The sequence below is a fragment of the Equus quagga genome, chromosome 17 (genome assembly GCF_021613505.1).
Source record: "Equus quagga isolate Etosha38 chromosome 17, UCLA_HA_Equagga_1.0, whole genome shotgun sequence".
Taxonomy (NCBI): Eukaryota; Metazoa; Chordata; class Mammalia; order Perissodactyla; family Equidae; genus Equus; species Equus quagga.
The window spans coordinates 50,200,091-50,215,185 of NC_060283.1; the positions used below are offsets into that span (position 1 = coordinate 50,200,091).

Genomic DNA, 15,095 nt, shown 5'->3' on the forward strand with positions numbered 1-15,095 from the left:
AACACTGTGACCTTGGTGTGTGGATCTGGAATAAGTGTGAGTGTGGGTGCGGGGGAGAGGAAATGGCGTCGCAAAGGAACAGAATAGACGCAGAGGGTCAGAGAGAGCAGTTTTATTAAGCAAGATTTTATTAAGGAGGGTTGTCGGTCCCGTCTACGCCCAGGCTGGGAGCCAGGGCGAAAGGTCTGAGGGTCCCTTTCAGGCCATGTCCACGCTAGCGAAGCTGTGGTCCGTGCCCAGGCTGTTCTCCATGTACACCTCATATTTGCCGCTGTCCTCGGGCGTGGCCGGACGAATGGTCAGGGTCGTGGTGGTACTGCCAACATGAGGGGGTCGGCACGGGGCAATTTACACGCGCCCTGGGCCGGGCTCATTAGCCAGCTCTGTTCTCCGCCTCCCAGTTCCCCGCTCCATCCAATGCCCTCCCGGTTTCTGGGCCCCGTCCAGCCCAGGCTCCAGCTCCAGGCCCTGCCCTTGCGGCAAGTGTCCGCCCTCGCCTGTCGTCCTCCTCGCTGTCCTCCCCGTCCTTGGTTGAGACCACGTCGAGCGCAGGCTCGCCCAAGATCGCCGCGGTCAGCGTCACCGTGGTGCCTTTGCTCGCCTTAGTGTTATCCGGTCCCTTTTGAGTCTTTGGGGACACTAGAGGAAGGGAAAGGGAATGCGTCTCAGTAAGGGACCTAGAGGTGAGGCGGGGCTGGGCATCACTTCTCCAACTAATACCCCGCCCTAAATACGAGATGGATTTGATTTAAACGCGCAGTGTGATGCTGAGCAAGTCTGTATCCTCTCTGGGGCTTCATCTCCTCGGCTGTTAAATGGGACTGATAGCTGCTCCTCCTTCTCCGCAGGGTTGAATGGAGCGTCAACGGAGATACAACGGGTGAAAGCCCGGGAATGTTCACACATCTCGCTGTGCCTTGGAGACAGCTCCGGGTAGTGGAAATTGCTCTGTGTTGGGAGCCAGACAAGGAATCTAACCCTGGCTCTGTGTCAGGCTCGCTGTGACCTTTGGTCCCTGGAATCAAGTGATCAAAGCCCACAGCAGACTTCTCAGTCTGAGTGGGACCAGATCCTGAGGTAGGGAAGGACTACCCAGCCCGCGCGCCGCTGCGCTGCGCCCCAGGCTGTGCCCGGGGCTGGCTTGGGCCCCACCACATCCGGACTCGGCTAGGCCCAGCGGTAAACGAGCGGCTGGACCCAGCTGCGGGCACCCCTGGGGTGATGCTGCTCTGCGCAGTGGCACTGCATCCGGGGCGCGCATTCCTTCCACGAGGTTGCGCGCCGAGTCGGAGCCCTAGCCGAAGAGGTTGGTTACGTTGATGCTGTACTGGCCCAGGTCTGCCAGCTCGCCATCGCGCACCAGCAGTGCGAGGACGTCAGGGTCCTCGAAGATGTAACGATACTTGGGCCGGTCGCGCAGCTCTTTGCCGTCCTCTCTCTAGCGGATGAATGGGTCCGGGAAAGCCGAAATGCGGCAAGTCAGCAAGTCAGTTGGCTGCGCTGCCCTCGATCAGCACCACGTCCTTCAGCGGTTCCAGCACTCGTGGCGGCCCGTTCTCGCGCAGCTCCTTCCGCGACCTGCCCGCGAGCCGGGTCAGGGCCCAGAGCTCCCAAGACACGGCTCCAGCCCGCCCGCAGCCCTGTCCAACCACATGTGATCCCCTGCCCCTCGACCCACTAGAACCTTAAACCTGGGGGCGAGTAGGAAGGGGGTTGCTCCTTAATTATTACCCTGATGAAACAGTTTTCTCTTGTCGGCCACCCTTCCACACCTCAGTAACCACTCTCTCCGAAGTCCAGTGACCCCGGTGGTCCATGACACTAGGACCTCTCTCCTGATGCAGGAATGCGTTTTCTGCAGCTGCAGCTCCCTTCCTCCTGAGGGCTCCAGGGCTCCCCCTCACCTGTGGCCCCAGTATGAGGCTTGGATGTGAATGGCCCCTTTCTGGACCTGGAGATCATTGACATCCAGGGTGCATCCTGGAGGCGGGGCTGCAGCCACCGTTTTTGGCCGGAGCCGCTTTGGACATCTGGGGAGCACAAAATAAACACAGAATCTAGGCTGACACAGAGACTCGGCCTTCAGACTTTTTTTCCGTGCCGATTCAGAATATCTCCGGGGTGGGAGTATCTGGGGCTGGTCTGAGGATCAGGACTCACTGTGGGGGTCGACTTCAGGACTTGGGTCGACTAGCTGGGGAGCAGGTGGCACAGAGCCCTTCCAGATGGCACAGTAGGGGCATGGGCAGGTGCTCAGCCCTGGCCATGGTTTTTATATATCGCTCCCCTCCTTGCCTTGTTTGGCGTGGTTGCCCTAAGACCCCTGGGGACCCAAGCCCCCACCCCCTGACCTAAGCGGCCTCCTTATTTAGCCTGAGGATGACTGGGATGCTGGCTCAGCCACTGGGGCAGGCCTGCAGTGGGGGAAACCCAAACAGCTGCAGGGTGCACTCGGTGTCAGCAGCCGGACAGCTGGGCAGCTGGATGCTGCCCCATCCCCTCCCAGGGCAGAGGGCATCCATCCCGCTCCTGGGAGGACCAGACAAGACCCCAGGCTCCCTGCTGGAGCAGCTTTACACTCACGTCAATCCCCAGTCAGACGACGTGCCCCTCCTAGGACACCTTCAGTTAAGGGGTGCAAGTGTTTGTAGGGGTGTCCCTGAATGAAGCAAGAGTAGCGGTGGACTTCACTGTCCATCCAGCCAATTATGAGAGAGCAGCCTGGCTGTCAGGACCAATCCGAAAGCACCTTTCTCCCCCAGCCCCAGGAGTCTAGGATTGGTCATTTCTGCACTGTGCCCCCTGGCGGTAAACTGAGATAAACCTAGAGGGGACAGTAAAGATTTTTGAGAACAGCATCCCCTCTTGCCACCCCACCCCAACTCCCTCCCCTCCATGTGGCATGATATGGTCTGGCTGGGCTGCACTGTCCCTGGAGATTGGCACCAATACTGACTCCCCAACTCTAGGGCTGTCCGAGCTCCTTTGGGGGCATAAACTGGTGCATAGGGGTATCAGACTACCTGGGGTGCAGGGGTTCTGTTAACCGCCCCCCCCCCCCGAGACTTGCCCGAAGTCCAGGCTGCCCAGGCCAGGTCCCCAGGCAGAGCATTGCTTCCATTTGGTGTAACTGCCCGCCCAGCTGTGGAGGACTGTCACCTTTTGATCAGAGCAATTTTGACACAGCTCTGCCGACATAAATCACCTTTGCTCCTCCGGGTTTGGAGCCAGCAGTTCACATGCCATTTCCAATGGAGATGGGAAGGGAGCTCAAGATCAGAGGGGGGCGGGAGAGGAGTTTTACCATTTATCAAGATATGAGTTCAGGCACCTCATTTTTATGAAAACACTCACAGTGAGTAGGGGATCAGAGATTCTCACAGGCTAACTGTACATCTTCATCGCTAAAATGACAGGTGGGCAAGGCGTCTCTCTGGTCCCTTCCAGCTGGCTTTAACATCCTGTTATTTTATGGTGATGGGGCTTCCCTCTTCCCTGAGGTCCTGAGAAGCCCGAGAGGCTGGGCTAGGCTGGGCTGGGCAAAGGGTTGTTTAGGCTCCAGCCAAGGGGCCCTCGGCCTCAATTAGCAACACACCAGGCCGGATCGTGGTGGAAAGCTTTATTCATTTCACTCGGCCAAGAACAGAGTTTTCAAGGCGGGGAGGGGCATGGGGGGAGACAGTCTCTCTAGATACAAAAACCGGCTCCTCCCTCCCCCCACCTCAGGGCAGGGCAGCTCGGTTCTAGGACCCAGTGGCCATTCTGTGGCACTGCAGCAAGCAGCTAGAGTCAAGGTGCCTTGGCACACAGCAGACCCCCTAGCTTGCTATGGGGACAAGAAGGAGGATGAGCGTCCCTGGGCCCTGGGAAAATGCTCATCTGTGGCCCCATCACAGGACACAGGCTGACCAGAGCGCTTGCAGCTGCCTGGGCAGCTGGTGCCCATATGACCTATTCGGAGAGCCTGGGGCATGGGCCTGTCCTGGCCTCCTCTGCAGCTCTTCATACCGCCCGCTCTTGCCAATCATTATGAGGAAACCCCTCTGCTCCAGGGGTCAGGACCAGAGCTAGCCTGTCTCCTGGACAGAGTGAAGGAGGCTGAGCAGGAGTGGGGTGTGGGCTTGTCCATTCCAGGGCCCAGCATCTTCCAGTTGTGATGACGGGACATGTAAGAGGTGGGGGCCACTAGAGTCTGGTTAGAGGGTGGTGGTAGGGATTTGGTGGTCCTGCCAGAATTCTAGAAACTTCAGAGGGAGAAGCAGACTGAAGTCTCTCCTCCCTCCAGGAACAAGGGAGCAGTGTGGGCCGGAGGGCCAGAGGAGGGGAGAAAGATCTCAAGGGGCTAGCTGGAATAACTTGGCTCTCGATGGTCCAGAGAAGGCTGGAGCCCCGTCCCAACACCCCCAGCACCCCCAGCCATCCCTCCCCATAGACCACACACAGGTCCTGCTGCTTGCCGTTTTTATTTTCCTTGTGACAGACAGACAGACAGCTGCACAGACAGCTGGATGGCTGGGGGGATGGTCAGGACAACATGGGCAATAGGGATTGGATGGAAGGGAAATTTCATAAAAGTCAATAAATAAATAAATACGAATGGGAAGAAGGGCAAAGGCCACGGAGGGGTGGTGGGGACATCCTGGGGCCAGCACAGAGCGCCCACAGCTGCGTCCACTGGGACGGGAGGAGAGCACTAGCTTCAGTGCCCACTGCCTCCAGCCTCTGCCCTCCGCCCTCCGCCCTCCTCCTTCCCCTCCTTCCCGGATGCTGGCTGCTGGCCCGCTCACCCCCTTCTGAGTCCTCTCTCCTCCCCCTCCCCCACCTCGCGGCCCTCTCTCACATGCTGCCTTTGGCTCCCTGGCACTGTCTCCACGTCCTGCCCCTGCTTCACTGACAGTCACTCCCGGCCCATGGCCTTGACACCCTGGGCCCTGCCTTTTCCTCTCTCCAGCCACTCACACCCTCCTCGGACGGTCCTGCCCCAGATGCACTGTCCCCCACCCCCACCACCTTCCTAGAGTCTCCCCTCCATATCCTTCCGCTTCTTTTCCTCCTCACTTCCCCATTCCCTTCTTGCCCCTCTTCCTGCTCCCGACCCCGCCCAGCCTGGCCAACGGTCTCCCACTCTGGCTCCGGCCGGCCGGGGTCACGTCAGCAAAGCCCGGGGCCTCTGTCCCCACAGGTCCATGAGGTAATAGCCCGGCCGGATGTTGCTGCTGGTGGTGTCCGAAGCCCCGGGCCCAGCCGGCTCAGCGTGGGCCCTGGAATGTCCCGCGGCGTCAGCGGGAACCCGAGTCGAAGCCCGAGGAGGTCGGGCTGCGGTCCGAGCGAGCGCTAGGGGCTGCCGGGGTAGGATCGGAGCAGCACCTTGTGACGCGTGGCGGCCTCGGCCCGGCGGCGCCGCTGCTCGCCCAGGAACTCCTTGAGCCGGTTGGTGGTAAAGGTGAGCGTCTGGCGGCGCAGCTTCATCAGGTAGGCGTCCTGCAGCCACGGGTGGGCCAGGCAGTCCTGCAGGGAGGGCCGGCTCCTGCCAGGCGAGCCAGGGACGGTGAGCCTGGAGGGACGGCTCTGCCCTCCCAGGGATCCGTGCCCCAATCCTGGATTCATCCCTAGTGAGTGATATTGGGCACTCTGGGGCTCAGTTTCCCCATATCTGGAATGGGCAGTGACTCTGCGTATGTCAAAGGGCTCTGATGGGCTTTCATTGGTGGGTAGTGCAACCATTTAGGAGCAGAGGTGGCGGCAAGGGAGGAGGTGGGGGATCTTACGGCACTGGCTGGGTCAGGGCAGGTGATACTGTGGGGTTGGCGGGTGTGGGGCCCACTCACCAGGGATGTACTGAGAGGACCTTTCGCAAGAAGAGGGTGGCGCTTTGGGAGGTGTTGGGGTACAGCTGGAAGGCATCGAAGCGGCCCCCCACAATCCGAGCCTCTGTCTCCTGGGGGTCTGGCTCATAGAACGGGGAGCGCCCACTGAGCCTGTGGTGGAGACAGTTCAGCTGACACACGCAGACTGAGGGTCAACTCCCAGGCCCAGGGGGACATCAGTGTGGGGCTTCTGAGGGGTACAGCACTCAGGGACAGGGCTACTGGCACCTGGGTCCACACACACGTGTGCGTGAGTGTGTGTGCACCCGGGGGGGGGGAGGGGGAGAGGGTGTAGCCAGAGGGGGTCCTGGGGACACTCACATGATGTAAGTGAGGACACCCACTCCCCAGATGTCCGTGGCAGAGCCGATGGGTTCTCCCTTCACCATCTCAGGAGCTGACAGGAGACAGAGGCCCAGTTGAACCAGCTTTCCGGTGGTGGCAGGGGAGCAGGCAGAGGCAGGGGAGGCCCCTGGGGGCTTGAGGAGCTGGTCACCAGACCATGAATACAACTGGAACCGCAGGCCCTAGATGCCAGCAGGCAGGGTGGGAGTGGGGGTGGCTCCCAGGGGAGATGTGGGGCACCTGAGGAATGAGCCCAGGCACTGAATGGGGGTGTCCCCAGAACTGTGGAGGAGCGGAGAACAAGGGTCACCAGCTCCCTGGGGTCAGCTCCGAGGTAGGGCGCCCACTCAGAGTGTGGCCAACACCAAGATTAAGAGCCCTTGAAATCAGCCCGGCTGGCTTGAGTCCCAGGCCTGCCCCTTGCAGTGATGGGGCCCTGGGCAATGTACTAAACGTGCCTGGCTCTCCATTTCCTCATCTGTAAAGTGTGGCTTGTAGAATAACTCTACAGAATAGAGATAATGAACATAAAGTATTTAGCAGGTAGCTAAATGGGAGCTGGTTTTCCTTATTTATATAAATTAATAATTGATTCTCCTGTCTTTCCAGCTTCCTCAAATCCTGGCTTTACGTTTATAACTCTGATTTTGGACAAATATTTAGCCTCACTGGGCCTCTGTTTCGTCCTCTGTAAAATAGGAGTAATATCATGCCAATCTCCAGCACTGCTGTAAAGATAAATTGAAAAATATCCATGAAGGGGACTTAGTTCATTGCATGCATACAGTAAGCACTCAATAAATGGTACATGGGTGGGTGAAGTGGGGTGAGCCCTGGCTGCTGCCCTTTTGGCAGTACCCCATCCCCCACCCTGCCTGGCCTGGTGACCTCACCCATGAACTCCAGTGTGCCCGTGCGATGGCCAAGGGGCCGTAGGGCCTGGGGGTTGTACGGCTGGGCACTGCCGAAGTCCACGATCTTGAGGGCGTTGTCCGGGGCCAGCAGCAGGTTGTCGGGCTTGATGTCCAGGTGCAGGACGTGGCGACCATGGAGGTAGTCCAGGCCTTGCAGCAGCTGTACCACGTACGTGGCCACGTCGTCCTCCGAATACCGGAACCTGGGGAGCCCGGGGAAGCAGGTGATCTCCCAGCCCACCTCCCCCTACTCTTGTCCCTTGTCTGCTCAGAAGGTCCAGCTACCTGTCGCTGAGCCCACAGAGGAGTTCCCGGTTGCCGCAGCTTTCAGCAATGAGCACGAGGTAACGTGGGGTGATGTAGGCCTCATGCAGGGCCATGAGCCGCTCGTGGTGCAGCGTGCGCAGCACTTCGTACTCCTGCAGGACCTGACGCTTGCCCTCAGCTGCATAGGGCACGATCTTGGCCACGAAGGTCCGCCCCGTGGCGTTCTCCCGGCAGGCCCGCACTACGCCGAAGCGGCCCCTGTGTGTCGGGGGACATCACAGGCTCAGAGGAGAGAGTGGGACACCTCGTTGTGAGGGCTGAGTGGGAGAGGAGCAGGGACCCTGGGGGCGAGAACGCAGTGGTTCCAAGTTGGGGCTCCGGAGTTCAACCCTAGGAGCCTGGGTTCGGGCCCCAGCTCTGCCACTCACGGGCTCTGTACCGTGGGCAAATCCCAGAACCTTTCTAAGCTCGGTTTCCCGCCTGTGAAACGGGGGATGAGGATAACGCAGTGTCTCCCTCTCAGAGTTGTGAAGATTAAATGGGATCTTATGGCTAAAGACTTAGCATGGGGCCTGGCACAGAGACAATCTGAACTCAGTAGTGCTGAGGACCCAGATCTCAGCACCTCCCCGATCCTGGCCAGGGCCGTCTGGTCTTCTCTCTGAATCCTTGTGTTCCTGACCTTCCACCCACTGCCCCCTCTGTACCCCTTCCTTTCTCCAGCCCTTCTTGCCTGGCCTTCTCCTCCAGGAAGGTGTAGGGTTTCTGAGGAAGGCCCTGTCGAAGAGTGGTGCCCTCCAGCCCCGGAGAGCCGACCACTTCCTTGGCTGGGCCGAGGCTCCGCACAGTCACCTTGGTGGGCTCAGGAGGGGGCTCGGGGGCTGGGGGCTCAGGGGCTGGTGGTGCAGACACAAAGGAGGTCACCATATACAGGGGAGTCGAGGAAGATGCTGGTTTAACCCCTTGCGGGGCAGAGGCTGGGGTCGGGGTCCCAGTGTCAGAGACGGAAGACTTGGGCTCACTTGGAGTGACCTGGGCACTGGGTGGGGTGGGCTCTGCTGGCTGGGCAGCCTGCAGGCCCCTGTGCTTTCGTGGGGGGGTTTGGGGCGGTGGACCTGCAGCCTTGAGTGAGGACAAGGCCTGGCTGGGTGGTGGTGGGGGAGATGAGGGGCTGGGAGTGGCTGACTGGGGGGCTGTGGGAGCAGGAGCCGGGGTTGGGGTCAGGGACTGGGCCAGTGAGGTAGGAGAGTCAGGAGGCGGGGCCCTGGCTGGCCCTGAGGTAACAGGGGCGTCTCGGTGAGCAGCGGATGGCAGAGCTGAGGAATCTAAGGGGAGACAAAGAAAATCATCATTAGGGCACCCGGGGGGGCAAAACAGTGGTGCTCCAAGGAGGGGGTGGACCCTGGGCTCAGAGTCCCCTTTCTTCTCTGGCCACCCTCCACCCCGTCCCACTGACCTTGCGTGCCCCTGACGAGGACCTTCTCAGAAGGATTGCTGAAGGGCCCTTGCCCAGCACGGTTGGCACAGGCCACACGGAACCTCACGGTCACACCGACTGGTAGGTGGGTCACGTTGTAGTAACAGTTGGGGATGCCTGAGCTTACTGGGTGCCAGGAGGACTCCCCTGCAGGCAGCATGGGGAGGGGCTGAGTCCACAGAAGGGGTGGCCCAAGCTCCCAGTGCTATCTGTGAGGAGCCCAGGGAGGGGACCTCTGCCTGGGGAGGGCCCTTGTCTCCCTGGCTTCTCCACCTCCCACCTGCCACCCCGTCCCCCCCAGCCTGCTCCGTCCCTCACCATCTACCCGTCGCTCCAGTGTGTACGTGCAAGGTGCCCGGCTGTCTCCTGGTTTCCAGAGCACCAGCGCTGTGTCCTGGTAGGTCTGGGGCACCTCGGGAGGAGCTAGCTTTCCTGGGATGCCTAGCAAGAGGAGGGGAACCCCAGTGAGCCCCCATGTCCCAGCTTGGGGCCCCACCAAGCCCCACCCCATGATCCCCCATCCCTGCCCGCCTTGGTCCCTGCCCCCGGCTCACGGGCCACAGCCACGGTACAGGAGCTGGTGATGCTGCCTAGGACATTGGTGGCAGAGCACTCATAGAGCCCAGCATGCCGCTTGCCCACCCGGGGGATGCTCAGCAGCTGCCGTCCATCTTTGCAGGACACGATGATCACTGAAGGCTCTGACTGCAAGGACTGCTTGTCTGAGGGAGGGAGGAGCAGGAGGGGCTGCTGAGTGAGGCAGCCCCCTCCCCATCCCGAGCCCCCCTGGGCTTGGGGCCACTTGTGCCTCTCTGTGGAGAAGTGACCTCCTCACCTTTCATCCAGGAGATGTGGGGTGTAGGGCAGGCCGCCGGCAGGCAGAGCAGGGTGGCTGCCTCTCCCTCCAGCAGCACCTGGTCCTTGAGTTTGATGTGGAAAACTGGGGGGAAGTCTGGAGGGAGAGCAAAGACAGCCACGGGTCTGCAGGGACCCTGGCTCACTCACTGCTGAGTGAGGGGAGGAGGCATGTGAGAGCTGGGGAGCAGAGTGGAAGGTGGTCTCTTCCCAGTCAGATGTGGGAAGTTGAACCCCACACCGTGCCTTTGAGAATTTTCTCTGGGGTGAGCATCACTTTCCCAGGCACTCACTGTGTTTAGAACTATCTTTTCCTTTCACTGACCCCTAAAGATGCTGACCACCTCATCTGTTTGTAAATTGCTTAGAGAGGGGCCTGGCACTAAGTAAGTGCCCTATGAGCATTTGTTAAGCAAAATAAAAACAAATAAATATTGAAAAACTGTAATGGTTAAGATCCTGCGATACCCACTCCGTCTGGGGCACGACAGGGCAAGTGAGAGGAGCTGGTGAGCTGAGGGAAGACTCTGGAATTGAACACAACGTTCAATCAAAATGTGCAATCTCAAAAGAGCTGAAGTCTGGGCAGACGGGAGACAGACCCTGGATGTGCGCCAGCCTCCCCCACTCCTCGTCCCCCCTGGGGTCTGGGCAGACCAGCCTAGACTCAAATATTCTTTCAGGTCAGCTAAGTGGTGAGAGCTTTTGAATGGCGAGAGACATGGTATCTGCATGACCTTGGACCATGTCTTGTCTGTAAACTGAGGAAAATAATAACACCAAGCTCAGTGGGTTGTTGTGAGAATTAAGAGGCATATAAAGTGCTTAGCATGTGTCTGACATATTATAAGGGCTTGCAAATATTAGCTCTTATTGTTGTTGTGATTATTAGCTTGTTAATATGCCTAGCAGAAAAGCCACATGCAGACCCCCAAAGAAAGAGGCTGTCTCAGCAAAGCTGGCTTCGCAGCTGGCTGGTGACGGGCCCAGGCTGGGGCTGCGGACAGGCCAACGTCTTGCTCCAGGGCAGCCGGCCTGTGGCTCCCTAGTGCCACGAGGGTCTGCATTCCTGCTCCCTGGGAATGTCTCTTTAGAAAAATCCCAATTTGGTCCTGGTCACTGGGGGAGGGGTGGAGGGGGGTGGATTTTTTTCACATGGGCAGAGAAAGCTGAGCGGTAGATACCCCTGGGAGCCCCAGCTATGGCCTGTCTAAAGAACCAGGAGCGGAGTGGGGATGAGCTGGGCAGGAGAGGAATGCTTAGCAGGACTGGATGACCATGACAGTAGTGTGGCCCCCTCTTCCCACTGTATCCCTGTGTTTCCCCAAGGAGGGGTCCTACAACATCAAGTTTCATCAATGGGCCTCCAGACCAAGTGAAGGTACTGGGTGGTGGGGAGAGAGAGGGAAGTCAGGAGCAGAGGCGAAAGGGGACCCCAGCCCAGCTCTGCCAGTCCCACCCCAAAACCCCCAGGGCTGGCCGTAGGTGGTAAAGTGGACACGGGAAAGCCCTCTTCCTGCCGGGAGGGGGGAGAGGAGGAGGTAAGGGGACACTGCCTCAGCAGGCAGGAATCAGCTGCACAAGCAAAACGGAGCTGGGAGGGAGGACCCAGGTGGGAAGGGATCAGCTGTCCCCAGGCCTCTGTGCTGACTTCTCTCTCTCTTTCCCCCTCCTTCTCCACCCCTGCCCCCACCAGCTGGCCTCAATCCATCCTCTTCACTCACTCCCGCCTCCACTGCCTCAAGAAAGATGCCCCAACTCCCCTGGCCAAAGCCAGACACGGTCACCTCAAGCCTAGCTGAGGCATGGTTGAGGAGTTTTATCAGGAAACGGGCAGAAGAGAATGGGTGACTGATAAAGATCCGGTACGCAGGCTGGCCTGGTGGGCCCGCTCCTTTCCTGCATGCTGGTCCCGGAAGCCTGGCCTCCCGAAGCCTTTTCCTGGAGTCCTTGAGTAATGCCCCCTTTTCAGGTGGGGGACCAGGGCGACCCCAAGTGGGTCCCCTCCCTGCAGCCCCAGGACCCTCGGGCTGAGAAATAGACCAGGGCATATACCCGAGCTCCCTTCCCTCCAGCAAAGAGCCCAGAAGTGCCTTCTGTGAGGGCAGAGGGACGGGGTGAGGCAGGCAGGTCTTCAGGGCTGTAGAGAAATGGAGAACTGGGGACACAGTCCAGATTGTGGGCCTCTAGGCTGGAAGAGGGTGTCTTTGAGTGGACGTTCAAGCATACACACATCTCGAGGGGGCTGTGGGGGCCAGGGAGCCCTATCTCAGCTACTTCACAGTGACACCCAGAGACAGAGACCTTCCCACGAGGGAGGAGACCAGCCAAAGAAAAGCATTAGTGTGGTATCCCGAAGCCCCTTCTGGCGTCTGGCTGCAGAGAGGCACACAGCCCATCTCTGGCGGCTCTGCTTACTACCAGCTTTGTGACCTGGACAAGCGGCTGCATGCTGAGCCTCAGTATCCCTACCTGTGCAATGGGGATGAGAAAAGTAGCCCCCAAACAGTGTGGGAGGGCTGAGTGAGGCAGTGCTTGTGGTGCTTAACAGGACACTTGGCATTGCTAACTAAGGGCAGCTGTGGTTATTATTATTGATGTTGCTGTCCTTGTGTTTGTGACTCTGGGCCCCTCCCACCACTGCCGGGCTCCTGAAGGCAGGTCATTTCCCTATCAGCTAGGACTGTCCTCTGGGGTGGGGCAGGCGCTGCTCACCCAGCAGGCCTCCATTACCTGACTCGCTGCGCACGTACTGGTGACCCAGGTCCTCCTGGATGCTGGCAGAGAGGCTTGGATGCGACCCCTTGTCCTTCCGCAGCCGAGAGAAGCCCCAGCGCAGCCGGCTTCGGCTTTCCCCAGGAGCTGGGAAGACCCAGGCCCATGAGCACGTGCCCAGCCAGTCCCAGGATGCTCCCACTTCCCTGCAGCCCTCAGCCGCCACCCCAGCCTGCTCCCCTGCCAGCCTCTGCCCTTAGCCTTCTGTGGCTCCAGCTCTGCCAAGTTCATCCTCAGGGCCTCCAGCATCTCCCAGCCTCTTCCTGGTGGATGTCTCAGTCCCTCTCCTCCTCCCAGAGCCTCTCCAGTGCACCCCGCCCTCTTCAGCACCCTGCACCTGTCATCCCAGACGGGCACCCCCACCCCTCCACACTGTTCACACATCCACACGCCACTCTGCCCCTCCTCACCGGAGGAGCCCGACGTGCCGCTGGCCTCGGAGCCCAGGGACTCCGCGGAAGGCGTGGTGGCGCTTGCCTGGGCGGCCAGCTGGTTGTGCTGGAGGTCAAGGCGCCGCAGACTCTCGCCCTCGGAAGTGGCCCTGCGCAGCCGTCCGAACAGCGGCGTGCTGCGGCCCGACGCGCCGCCCGAGTCCTCGCTGCTGCCGCTGCGCTGCAAGCGGCTGGAGAGCCGCTCCAGCGTGGAGCTGAGCCGCCTGCGCACCGCCAGCACCGGGGAGCCCCGCGCCGAACTGCCGCCCTCCGAGCTCTCCCCGTCCCCGCCGCGGGCCTCCCAGGCCGGGTGGCGCTGCGCCGGCGGGGTCCGCCGCAGACGCTGGGACAGAGACAGTGAGAGGCGGCGCACGAGGCCCGGCTCGCCGACTGCCCTGAGGTCCTGCACGGAGCGGGAGCGCTCGGGCCGGCGCACGAGCTCCAGCGGGGTCCCCGCTGGGCTGGGCCGGTACATGCCGTCCTCCTCCTGGGCCCCGCGGAAGGGGCCGCGCTCCTCCGAGCGCGAGCGGCTCAGCAGCCGCAGCCCCCGCGACAGGGGCGACTCACGGCTGCGCTTGAACTTGGCCTCGAACACGGCCTCCGACTCCAGGTTCTCGATGCTGCTGCTAAGACTGCTACCTGGCCTTCGGGGCACTGTGGGGAGCCGGGCTTTCTCGGCTAGCACTGGGGGAGCCCCGGCCAAAGGAACGCGCCTCTCGGGGCCTCCTGGAGCGGGGGAGGCCACCCTGGCGAACACTGCCGGGTGGGGCTTGGGCTCCAGTGGAGGGGCTGCAGGGGTCTGCGGGGGGCTTGGCACGTGGCCTGGCAGCTGGAGTGACTGCATGATCTGTGCATAGGGTGTGAGTGGGGGCGCTGGGGTTTGCAGAGCCACGGTGGGTTGTGCAGGCTTGGAGCCTGGGACAGGTTCTGGCATGGACTCTGGGGGCTTCTCTTGGGCAGGCCGGGGTGCCAAAGGCTGGGGAGTATCACTGGGTGTGGTGGCAGGAAGTTCTGAAGACTTGGGGGCACTGGGTTTGGGGGCGCTGGGCCGAGCAGGGCTGGGTTGCTGAGCCTCACTGAGGGCAGACAAGGAAGGAGACTCCTGTAGCCTGCGGGCCCCAAGCCGGGCCACCGGGATCTCGAGGGGTGCCCCAGCCCGGCGATGCCGGCCCCGGGGCTCCGCCTCCCCCTGGGAAAAGCTGCTGCTCTTCTGCAGGCCCCGGGTCTCGGGTGGGGGCTGGTGGTGGGGTGCTGCCTCACTGGAGGCGGCCCGCGCCAGCCGGGGGTCCCGAGCACGGCCCCCTAGGCTCTCTAGCAGGGGGCCCCTGAGGCCGCTAACCTTGCCATCCTCAGGGCCCCCCCGCAGCAGCCGCTGGCGCAGGGCCTGCAGCCTCTGGGCATACTCGCCCTCGCCCAGACCTCCCCGGGTCAGGCGGGTGGCCCCCGGGCTGGGGCTCCGGCGCTGCGGCAGCTCCACGGATGCTGCCTTATGCAGGCTCCGGCCCGGCTCCCTCGGCCCGGCCCGGGGCAGGGCGCTCTCAGCTGAGCTGCCCCTCCGGAGCTCCCCCCGCCGGGGGCTGAGCCCAGCTGGTGGCTCCTGGCCTGGGGAAGGGGAAGCCTGAGGGCTGGGGGCCTCCTGGTCCTGAGAGGGGGCTCTTCCCTGCTCCTGCCAGTCCATGGGGGTGGCAGCCCCAGCCTCTGGGGCCCCCAGGGCCTCCTCCTCAGTGGGAATGTCAGTGAGGGACACCCGGGAGCCCGAGAACTCGGGCTGCAGTGGCCGGGGCACAGATGGCAGCTCCTCCAGCTCCTCCTCTTCAGAGTCGGAGGAGGACGAGAGACCCCCACTGGGGGGTGGTCTTCTGGGTACGGCCACCCACACCCGCTCTGGGGGTGCCCGCAGCAGCTCGGGGATGGGGCGCAGCACCAGGTGGCACTTGTAGCTGATCTGTGAGCGCTGGAGACAGGATACTAGAGTCAGACCTGAGGGAGCCCTCGGGTCCCTCCTCAGCCCCAGGGGAGAAGGCCTGAGGCAGGCAGAGGGTCAGGGACAGGAAGCACGCTGGGAGTTGAGAGACTCAAAAGTGGATGAAGATGGATGAGCAGGAGGTGAGGGCACATGATAGAAAAAGGCAGGGTTAGAGGAGAAGGCTGCAGAGGGAGGAGG

General features: G+C 61.3%; 2 protein-coding genes across 2 annotated transcripts in view; both read right to left on the reverse strand.

The window, feature by feature from the left end:
• Positions 1-198: 198 nt before the first annotated feature.
• On the reverse strand, positions 199-2,030 carry SPEGNB (SPEG neighbor). The gene is given in 6 exon segments (XM_046644679.1): positions 199-332; positions 493-628; positions 1,244-1,483; positions 1,485-1,578; positions 1,905-2,003; positions 2,005-2,030. Coding segments are annotated over 6 exon segments (729 nt in total).
• A 2,414-nt stretch (positions 2,031-4,444) lies between these two features.
• The window catches only part of SPEG (striated muscle enriched protein kinase), a 54,595-nt gene continuing 43,944 nt past the window's right edge, over positions 4,445-15,095 (reverse strand). Inside the window, exons 30-41 of the mRNA XM_046643717.1 lie at positions 12,911-14,885; positions 12,459-12,587; positions 9,706-9,822; positions 9,425-9,592; positions 9,189-9,311; positions 8,850-9,017; positions 8,127-8,718; positions 7,412-7,651; positions 7,106-7,329; positions 6,189-6,264; positions 5,829-5,978; positions 4,445-5,527 (exon numbers count right to left, since the gene is read on the reverse strand). Coding sequence (XP_046499673.1) covers positions 5,335-5,527; positions 5,829-5,978; positions 6,189-6,264; positions 7,106-7,329; positions 7,412-7,651; positions 8,127-8,718; positions 8,850-9,017; positions 9,189-9,311; positions 9,425-9,592; positions 9,706-9,822; positions 12,459-12,587; positions 12,911-14,885 — 4,155 coding nt within the window. The 3' untranslated portion in view covers positions 4,445-5,334. The remainder of the gene's footprint in view (positions 5,528-5,828; positions 5,979-6,188; positions 6,265-7,105; positions 7,330-7,411; positions 7,652-8,126; positions 8,719-8,849; positions 9,018-9,188; positions 9,312-9,424; positions 9,593-9,705; positions 9,823-12,458; positions 12,588-12,910; positions 14,886-15,095) is intronic.